This window comes from Halyomorpha halys, unplaced genomic scaffold (assembly GCF_000696795.3).
Source record: "Halyomorpha halys isolate HHAL.00 unplaced genomic scaffold, Hhal_1.1 Scaffold1251.1, whole genome shotgun sequence".
Lineage (NCBI taxonomy): Eukaryota > Metazoa > Arthropoda > Insecta > Hemiptera > Pentatomidae > Halyomorpha > Halyomorpha halys.
In genome coordinates this window covers 30,885-42,150 of record NW_027109339.1, presented here as the reverse complement: position 1 = coordinate 42,150, position 11,266 = coordinate 30,885, and the positions used below count along the sequence as shown (strand labels likewise).

The 11,266-nt window shown below is 28.1% G+C and overlaps 1 protein-coding gene across 1 annotated transcript in view; it reads right to left on the bottom strand.

Moving 5' to 3' along the window:
• Positions 1–10,842, bottom strand: part of LOC106688990 (pro-neuropeptide Y) — a 41,440-nt gene extending 30,598 nt beyond the window's left edge. Inside the window, exon 1 of the mRNA XM_014433721.3 lies at positions 10,664–10,842. Coding sequence (XP_014289207.2) covers positions 10,664–10,842 — 179 coding nt within the window. The remainder of the gene's footprint in view (positions 1–10,663) is intronic.
• Between the last annotated feature and the right edge of the window lie 424 nt (positions 10,843–11,266).

Here is an 11,266-nt window from a genome sequence, read left to right as displayed (position 1 = left end):
TTTTTATTTAATTAAATAATTTAATTTAATTTAAAGAATTACGTATATTAAAATTTTTACAGAAAGTATGTGACTCATCAGAAAGTGAATGACATTCATTTTTGATGAGTAATACTATATTTATGTAAAAAAGTATTAAAATAAAAAAAAATATATAAGATGTGAAAGCTTTGAACTTCGACTCATCCGCTGGTTTACCATTTATTTGATTTATACCTCAGAAGAGAGCAGTGATATTACATTTCAGACCTATCGAGTACGAGAGAATCCTACCCTTATGACATTTTAAAAAGTTAATACCGCTAATATAAATACTTTATAATGTGTTGAATAATAATTTTGCAAAATTCTCATAATCAGTATTAGCAGAGATATAGCTTAGTACTCATGTTTTCATGTTTCGTACCACCCTTGAGCGAGGAGTGTTTTAATCGGATGAATATTCGATGGGGTTCATAAAATTGCAAATACGTTCTCATCTTCTCAATTGCATAGAGGCATTTGATAGCCAATTAAATTCTATACATAGCAAAAAAAGATGTTTAAATCGGACCAGTATTAGCAATGATACGGCTTATTCAAGTTTTAATGATTGTTTTCAAAAACCTTTCTAAACCTATACACATCCAAGAACATTCTAGATCCTCCTTTGAATGATAATTAAATTGTGCAATAAAATTAAATAAATTAAAATAAAATCTTTATCGGAATTTTAGTTTTATTGATCAATAAAATTGGATTAGTCACTAGTGACTAGTTGGTGTTGGATAAGCAACGCTCAAACACATGACCTCAACTAACTACGACACACACAGGTGTCCTAACCCCAAACCTCAAACCACTGCACGGATTGTCTTGTCATGAAAACACAACATACTACCTCACGGATTTCATCATGGTATTATTGGTTGGTTCAAAGGACATCGGTTCAAAACTTGTATAACATTTTTTTTTTAAGTTAAACATATTTATCTTAGTGTGAAATCAGTAGCTTAATATTTTATATGATTCCTATATAAATACAATTTCATATTTCAATCATCTAGCCTTGTATGTACCACCATCATCAGAAATGAAATGGAAAGTAGACCTTATTCTGTAAAACCAAGTCTCCTTAGAACAATAAAAAAGTGCACTTTAACCCAGGTTTCAATATTAAAGAACTCTAAGAACTTGAAATAATATTGTATAGTGTTCAATATCTGGAATTTCGTAGGAATTTCAGTTGATAGAGACCATTTTTTACAAAAAAAAAAAAAAAAAATGGTTTTGTTCAAAATCACATAACATTCATTTACCACATACGTCCTTAAGTTTTCAATTGGTGCGCTCTTGTTGAAATGGTCGCTATTTTTATGATTTTCCGAAAAAATAAATATTAAGTCCAGGTACAGCGAAAATTATGAACAAAAAAATTTTTTTTCTTCTATTGCTATAAAAATTCTAATTTTGCTGTTTCTTAAGGTGGGAATAACGAATATAAGTTTAGTTTCAGCCAAAATTACAACAGTTTAACAAAGCTGCAATGCAATCGGGAAAGTTCGGGTGTTCTCGGCCCTTTTTTTCCGAATCGGATGTTTCTATTTTTCCTCCTTTAATTCTTTAATATTTTCTATTTATCAATGATTTAAGTGCTTTTTTTTCTAAAGATACTTTAGGTACTTTTTAAATTTTTTTTATATTAACGTTTAAGCCCTACCAGACTATTTCAATGAGGATAAAACCTACTATAAGTTAAATACTATTTAATTGTACGTTGATATCGATCAAAATCGATTGTCTCGAAAATGATATAGTCGTCACCCAAAAAAGTTTGCGAAACTTGGTCATTTGGACTTAGGGGAAAGATTATTTTGTTAAATCTCAAATTCGAAATTTTTCAAGATTTCAATACTTCCTCTGATAGTACAAGAGCCTGGTGGAAAAAAAAGGTATTTCACCCCAATTTTTAATTACTTTAATGAAAACTACGCATAATTACTAGTCAACATTGATAAATCTGACAAGCATAGTTAGGGGGAATACAAAATGATGGTTGTTTCAAAATGTTAAAAAAAAAATGATTTTTCTTTGAGAACTCTATATCATTAAAACTACTGCAACACAAGACTCCTTATAAAACATTATTTAAAGTATAGTAAATTTACTAAAATATGAGCCCTAATAGAGCTGTTTACGTTGAATAGTCCCCGAGATATAATTTTTCAATTATATTAACATTTCTTGTGGGAAATTTTTATATCTGGGATCATGAGACGTACAGATGTCTATTAGCACTCAAATTAAAGCTAGTTTAATGTCCTATAAAGTAGTTTATGATGTTTATCTTCGTAGGAGTTTTCATAACATTTTCCAAAATAAACTAAGGTGATTATTTCTGGTTGTTAGGACAAAACGTTTAGATTATGGAAAACTATATATCAGGAACCATTAGACGTACAGATGACTACCATCACTCAAATTGAAGCTAGTTAAATGGACTATAATATAGTTTATAACTTATATCTGTGTAGGAGTAGTAGTTTTTATGATATTATTTAAAATAAATTCACATTATGTTAATTTAATTAAAAAAACTGTATCTCAGAAACTATTGAACGTAAAGAGCTCTGTTAGCGCTCATATTTTAGTAAATTTACTCTACTTTAAATTATGTTCTATAAGGTTCTCTAAAAGGTACTATTGGTAGTTCTAATATTATTTAAGGTACTATTGTTAGTCTTATTCTCGTAAAATGTATCTATTTGTTTGTTCTTGGTAGACTGATCAACTGCTGTGACTATGAATGATGGTCTGATCTCACATTACCGTCTAATATTGAATTTGTTTAGCGGGTCACTGAAGAGGATCTAGGAGGGTGAATTTGTTGATCGGGTGAATTGAATAATTGTGAAAGGGTGAAATTGGAGGAGCAGAAATGAGAAAAAAAAATAGGAATGAATGAAACATTTGTATTTGTTGTACAGATCGAAATGGATTGTAAAAGGAAACTGTAGGGGTGAAAAAAAATGTTTATTATATCCTATTATTGTATCTCTTTTTTTTTATGATTATACCATGTATGTGTAATGTATATATGTCCGATTACGGATTGATAAGTATGCTGTGTGAGATAGCAACCTGATGTATTTAGGCAGCATAAATAAATAAATAAAGTATTTCTCTCTCTCTCTCTCTCTCTATAGAGCTCGAAACGAAAAATTATTTTTTTTGTAAAGAAAAGGCTCTTCAATTCTTCAATTTTAACTAGTAATTATACGCACTTTTCATTAAACTAATAAAAAATTCGAGTGAAATAAGTGACTTTTTCTTCTATTCTTGTACTATTACTATAAATCTGTAAGTGAATGTAAATAGAAGAATGTCCTTTGTAGACGTATTTATAAATAAGTAGAGACACAAACAAAGACTGCTGATGAAAAGAATTAAAAGGAGAAGAAGAGGAGATGGTACAAGCGTATCAAATTCGGACAGACAGCTGGCAAGAGAAGTGTTCCCCCGAGCACTGCCATGATGGAAGAGTTCTCCGGCTATATGAGCCCTTCGCAAATTGCACGGACCTTGAGTGAATTAAACATTTTCTCATCTCTTAAATTCGTCCAAATTGCTTTCAATTAAATCTTTTTCCATTAAACGCCCTCCTCTCTCTAATTAATACACCTTCTGTTTTAGGATCTGAATGATTCTTCAATTATCTTTTCAACGGCGAATTAACACAGTCAATAGAACATCGATAAAGTCCATTAAGTCCATTCTCAATTCTGCCGTTTTCCTTTTATCTCACAATTTATTCATTAGTTCCTTTGTTTATTTTTTAACTTAGTCCAATCAGCGTAGTTTGTGCCGTTTATTTATTTAACAGATAATAATCGTTGATGCAACACTAGTTTTTCTTAATAGCTGACCTGAATTTCTCTAATATTATTTTTTTAATTATGCAGTATTTGTTTTTAGGGAATAACCCTATATAAATAAAGCAAATCTCTAATTAATATACTTTATTAATTTTTTTATAAATAATCTTTACACTTTCTTGAGACTGGTTATTATTGTTTATTAAATAAATAAATGTTATATAATTTTAGTCTTAAAACAATTTATATTTCTTTATAAGAACGCCGTTTCGGCCAATTAGGCCATCCTCAGGGACAATCTTAATGCAATTTAAGAACCATATAAATTTTAAAACACTTTATGCAGGCTATTCTGCCCAGGTCATTAATTTCAGTCCACTAATACCCTATTTTGTCAATTCTTCACATTAATTTAAGAATTTACTATTATAATTTATCACAGCAATATTTGTCTTCTTAAATTTATTTATTTAAACAATTATTAATTTTGCTTACGGCGAAATTTAAATTATCGAAAATAATCATCAATTAATAATATATCAATTAATATTATATCGACTAACAACCGAATTAAATAAATATTATTAATACTCATTAATAATATTATTAAATAAATATTGGAATTAAATAAATATTATATAAAAATAAATGAGCGCCAGTTATAAGGTAAACTTACAACTAATTTTGAAACGGTTGTTGGCACTAATTATTAATATTCAAAAACAAAGGCTGATCTGTCGATAACTAGTGCACCTATCCTATGTTACATTAAAATATAAATATTTTTTAATCAAATTACCTACTCAAGTTCAATAATTTGAAATCCTAAAAATAAAGTATGAATCGTTTTTTGGCTTAAAAATATCAATCCCATTTCCATCCCTTGGAAAAATTTTCTCCTCCATTTATTACATTAATTACATATATACCTTTAAACAATCTAATAATAATAAAAGGAATATTCTTTATTTATTCTGAGACTACTCCATTTACAATAATATTACAAGCTTCGAGAAGAGGCATTAGAGCCTTAGAGTATAACAGAAAATATTTAAAATAAAAATGAGTTTATAGAAAATCATAAAATATAACTAAAATAATTTAAGATAAGATAATTAATATAAGAGAAAAAATTAAGCAATATTTAACAAAATATGTGAAATAAAAGAAAAAGTTAACAGATTTAACAAAACCAGTCATCTCATAAATCATTGGGTGACTAACTTCCAATAATATAAGTGAAAAAGATTTAAAAACTAATGAACAAAAAATAATTTTAAAAAAGAGACAATAATTGTTTATATACATATTTAAATAAAAATTGAAAAAAATAAAGTCATACAAATATTTTAAAAAATAAATAAAAAGAAAAACAAATTAATAAGATGGCAAAAAATATATTTCTGATAATTTGTTTCATTAATTTTTCTTTTTCACGCTTTACATACTTGTTGAGGATTAATTTTGATAATATTATTATTTACTGTCATCTTTATCATGTGTCTGCTTGATATTATCATCTGCATGAACAATCTGGTTTATTTAAAATTCGCTGGAGTTGATAAATAGCGAGAGACTTGTTCATGGTCACGATAAAGAGTTAAATTCTCATTCTAATTTTAAAACTCTAGAACTCTCTTATCGTTTTCCTGTTAGTAACTTTGTGTCGATATAGAATTCAATAAACTTTTTTTATATATAGAAAAGCTAATATTTAAACAACTTGTTTTTTTATTTAATAATTTTAAAATCGAACATTATATAAATATATCTATAGTAGAATTTGACATTCATTTAAAACTAACCCTCCTTATCATTTATGCTGATTATATATAGATATAAATAAAATCTTAATATGCATTAAAATCCTTCACTTCTGATCTGGTACAATTCCTACTTTCATAGTTTCTCCGCATCCCATCGGTTGAACAATAGATATGATGAAGCTTCAATTTTTTTTTTTGTTTATTTATTTAATAAATATAATAATTTAAACGTGGTTTCAGTTATATTTACACATAGACTTATGGAAAATCGATCCACTGATAGAACTCCAATAAGATTTCTAGATTTGAAGGTCTCAAGGCCATTTTCTTTTCAGCTGAAAGAAGCAGGGCTAGAAACACGTGTTTTGGTGTGATTAGGGCATTTATCATGTAAGGACTGTGGTTCTTATCAAATCGGCAACATATGGAACATTAAGGTCATTGTGGATGATTTTATGACAAAGTAACGATTAATTTGATAACTGCTTAATTAATTAGTTCATTTATACTTTTACTGTCATTTAAACTGACAGTATTTGGGTCCTTTTATACAATCCTTTATTTTATTTGTTGAGAAGAAGTTTTTATCAAAACTTTATAAAAAAAAAAATTTGTACTCGTTAAACATCCAATATGTTTATCTCCTAGCTACGTAACCTCTATGGACACGCATCGTCAAGGCCTTCTGGTATAGATTACCTCACACCTTCAATTGGAGTTAAAACTATTTAACATCTAACACAAGAACCTTGACACGACTTCCCTCTAAATGGTGGTGCATCTTATCTGTTACGACTTAAGATAAAATATTACTATTGTTTATTATACGTTTACAATTGTTGGAAATAAGTTAACCGTATTATTTTAATGTGTTTAATTTTTATCTATAACAGTTTAGGTTTATACATTACAACTCTATCTTAGAGTTGTAATGTAGGTATGTAATTAGGCACCTTAGTGCCTTTAGTGGAAGGCCATGTTACTCTAATATTGGACGTTGGGGTTAACATAAATATTTTATTTCTGTTTAACTTTTTTCTCAAATATCTTCTCCCAATCTATCCTATTAAGTAAATAAAAACCCTCCAAGTCTCAATGATATCTTTCTATATTGAATCTTTCCTTAATATTACTTTATTTTGATCATTTCTTCAAGCGATCTGTCATGTTAATTTTTTATAATTGTCAGGGTTATGTTTAGTAATGCGAAGTTGTTTTTCTTTTTAAAATAAAATTTTGTAGGAAGCTTGAAATAGAACAAAAATTTTCATTTTGTTAAACAATAACAATACCGCAGTTACCAAGACTGACCTAAATCCCTGAGAAACTGCTATCATGGTTGTGAATAGGAGCAGCGGAAGATGGATGCCAGCACTAATACAATCCAGGTCGTGAACAAGAGTTATTGTATAATTTCTAAAAGATAAATGGCCGTATGGTATTCACAAACAATTTATTACTTAGTGTTTGAATACCGGGTGCTTCGGAGTCTTGGCTTAACTGTTGATTGCATATAACCCGCGTCATATTGTGGGATTTCTCAGCTCACTACCTGTCATAATAAATAAAGTTCATTATCTTAATGATTTATGGCGTTTTAAATCTACTTTTGTTTTGACAAAGTACATACAGTTATAATATTTATGGTCGAAGTCAAGTCATGTGCTATTTAAGTAATGCAGGCACAGAACAAACAATTTAGTTTTTCACATTTTTGGTTAACGACAACAAACTCATTCACCTATTTTGCTTTCTAATTAACATTTTATTTGGTTATAAAAAGTTAAGATGAATGTAATCTGTATTAACTAACTAGCATATTTTAATAATAATAAATTCCTTATCTTTATCCTTGGAGATATCCCCTTTAGAAGAATATTATAAAAATAGTAAGGAGGTGTATATAGTTGACCGTAGATTACTGATTGGAGCAGATGGTCGGGGGGTGCAGTCAGCAAAGAAACAAAAAAAAATTTGTTCTCTCTAAATGATGGTGGTTGTCTTTTTGTTTTTATAGCCCTGATGAAGACCTGAAAATCAGATCGAAACGTTGGCATAAATAAATATTTTTTGTTTATTTATGTTGTTTCCTTGCTGACCGCACCCCCCGACTATTTTCTCCAATCAATTTATAAAAATAGTAGATGGATTTTAGAACCTTAGAGTAGCAAAAAAAAGAACAAAATAATTAATATATCATAGAAAAATAATAAAGTAACCTTTAGTTATTTAAAAATTATAAAATAAACTTATGATATTAATAACTTAATAAGTATAATAATAAGTAAATTATTTCAGAAAGAAATACAAATTAAAAGCATAAATATCTTCTGAATTCATACGACAGTTTTTCTGTGTGATTTAAAAAAAGTAACATCATCATTACTTTCATAGGATCATTTTCAATCATTTTCAATTTCATAGGATAGGAGGAAATAGTTGAGAAACGGGACTTGTAGAAGGTGGAAGGTTGTACGGGGTACTGGACCGACGGATAAAAATAAGAATTTAATTCGATAGGGAAGAGGATCTGATAAGGAAGATACAGTCAAAAGCTACAGTGGGCCTTTGTATATAATTCTGAAGACCGGGAACCGGCGTTCAGGGAATTAATAGAGAATTTGAATTGATAGAGATAGGCGATGTATGATGGGCGGCGGAATTAGATGACTTTGTAAAGGATGAATGCCAGAAAACATGACGGTCAAGATCAATTGAACCGTGCATAACAATTTATTTTCATTTCCTAATTTTCAAAATATTTGATTAATTTAGAATATGTATTTTGATCCTAGAATTCAATATTATTTATTTATATCAGAATACTAATGGAGATAGTAGGACTTCTTAATGAAATAAGAGAAAATAAATCTTTCAATGAAAATAGTTATATGGAACCAAAAATATTAGAAAAATTGATAAAAATCAGAAAGAAAGAACGACAAGCTATCTTATTAATTAAATTAAACAATTTTATTGTTTGAAATATTGAAATATATATTAATATTTGAAAATGTAATGCGATTTTCATCCGAGTAGTAAAAATAAATGATTTTTTTGGAAAAGGATTGATACATTATAAAGGTTGTGATGAAATCTTAAATAATGAACAATATTATAAATTAGCCCTTATTCTAATGAACTTCTATCACTAATTTAGTTAATAAATTACTTAATAAATTTAAGCGTTCATGTATTTTTTTTTTTATTCCTATACATCTCGAACGCACTATTTAAAGTACAGAAGTAATAAGGTTGAAATAGAGCTGATCACATCACACATGTTCGACTAAAACATTTTATACACACCTTATGTTTAAATTGCTTAACAATTTTTTTTCATAAGAATTTATTAAATCTGAATTAATTAATGAGCTTTGAATTAATTTTTGTTTTTTATTAAGAGTTATTCTTTTATTACCTATAATCATTTGCAAAAAAAAAAATTAAAAATGCCACTGAGAAGTGACATATGCTCCTTTTTGCCAATAAGAAACTGGATGGACATTTTGGTCTTAAACATAATTTATGTAATTATTCAAAGGAATAATCTATCAACCACACTAATAAATCAAACAATACCCAGATATCCTCGTGAATGTCAACTAACTCATCACTGATTCTCAAGATGTATACTGAGTGGTTTTCACTTTTTAGCAGTATCTAGAAGTAAGCTCTTTTTTTATTCTACATAAAATCCTGAAGAAAATGAGTCCAAATGTCATAAAAATACTTCACATCCAAAGAGCAAATTAAACAAATAGCTGAAATAAATACTAAAATCTTTATCTTTTAATTCTACAATAATAACCCATTTTTTTTCGCGTTGGAGTAATTTTCATTAAAATTTTATTTAAATTCATAAAACTTAAATATTTGATTATATTATTCGAAATTCGTTCCTTCTTGTTGTGACTACTAGTTTGCTAACTTTTGTTTTTTCTAGTTTAAAAGTTTAGTTTGTCTAAAGTTTCCCGTACCTTCATCTCTACTACATAATATAATTAGTAAGTTATAATTTACATCTTAATTAAGCTCTGTTATTATTTAATTTAGTGATCCTCTGTTTATCCAACTACAGGTAAACACACGACCTATAGTTTTCAGAGGGAATAGTTGGGTAAAAGAAAGAAATTACTGTTATGAAGCCAATTTTTTTTCATCAGCTTCTGAAAGGATTTTTATAAGTAATACAAAAGAAGATTCTTCAAACTACGATTAGTGAATTTATAATCCTCTATCGACCGGTCTTGAAAAAAAAAATTTCCGAGAAAGTATTCCCCTTTTTAAAATTTCGAAATATAAATTGAATAACTTTGTTTTTAAAAGAGTGACCATTGAACTTCATAGACCATTGTATTTAATAATTTAAAGATATAAATTCAAAAACATAAGGAAAGAAAAAACCCAGAAAAACGAAGAAAAAAGTATATATAATGATAATAAGAATAAAAAATTGTCAATGAAAAAAAGTATAAGGCAAACTTTTTTGGCTATTTTTTAAAAAGAAAATCAATTCATTATAAATTTTATAAATTGTATACATGAAAACGATAAATAGTTAATGAATAACACTTAGTAACTATTTTAAGAGTAAATGCCTAAAGATCAACGGATTTGAAACATCGGAAAGAATATTATTACAGTGTAATTAATAAACATTTTTACAATCCAAAATTTTTTTTTTTACAATGCAGGTTTAATGAAGTCCTAAGAATATTTTTCCTCAATTATACTGACTGATAATTAATAATTTTTAAAAATGATACTTTAATAAACTTACTTATTAAGTGACTTTTTTTTTTTTATGATTGACCAGAAATGGAACTAATTGATTGTATGCATTTGTAGATATGCTTCTTTTTAAAAAGATGGTAGATATGTAGATAAATATGTCTACATATCTACCATATAGATAAACAATCATTTTGTTTTTAGTTCTTAATTTTTAACCTTGAGGGAGTACAATTTTTTTTTTAAGTATAAAAGGTAAAAGTAAGATAGTTATACAAATTAATAAAATTTTATTTTATGAAGATTTACCTTGGGCGACCAGCAACCGCGTAGTACTGTCCGAGCTGGTTGAGATATGTCCTGAGGTCGTCTGGAGAGGCGAAGGACTTGGGGCGCGCGGGCCTGGCCATTGCGTCCGCGGGCAGCGGATCCGCCTGGCAGGCCATCACCATGAGGCAAATGCTGGAGCACACGATCCAGGTTCTCATCTGTAAACCAAATGCCAATCCATCAATCAGTCTTATCTGTTAAAGATAAGTGTGAGTTACATCAACGGAATAATATGAGCCGTAAAACAGTTTGTCAGCTTATTTACATACTTTCTACAATAGTAAAGAAAACATTAGACCCTTTTACTTGAAATAGCATGACATTTCAAAAAATAGTGTGTTGATAAGAAAGGGTGGTTTTAAGTTGATCTATAGTTAAAAGTTTTAAAAATTATTGAAATTGTGACAAAATAGCCGAATAGCCGAAAGAAAGTTTTTAAATGACTGAATGCGAGGTATAAATTTATATTTTAGATTGTTCTTGAGGATGCCCGCATAGACCGAAACGTTGGACTATTAAAGAAATAATGAAGAGTGTTGAAACTTAATCTAGATACTAATTAATTTATTTAAACAATAAAAA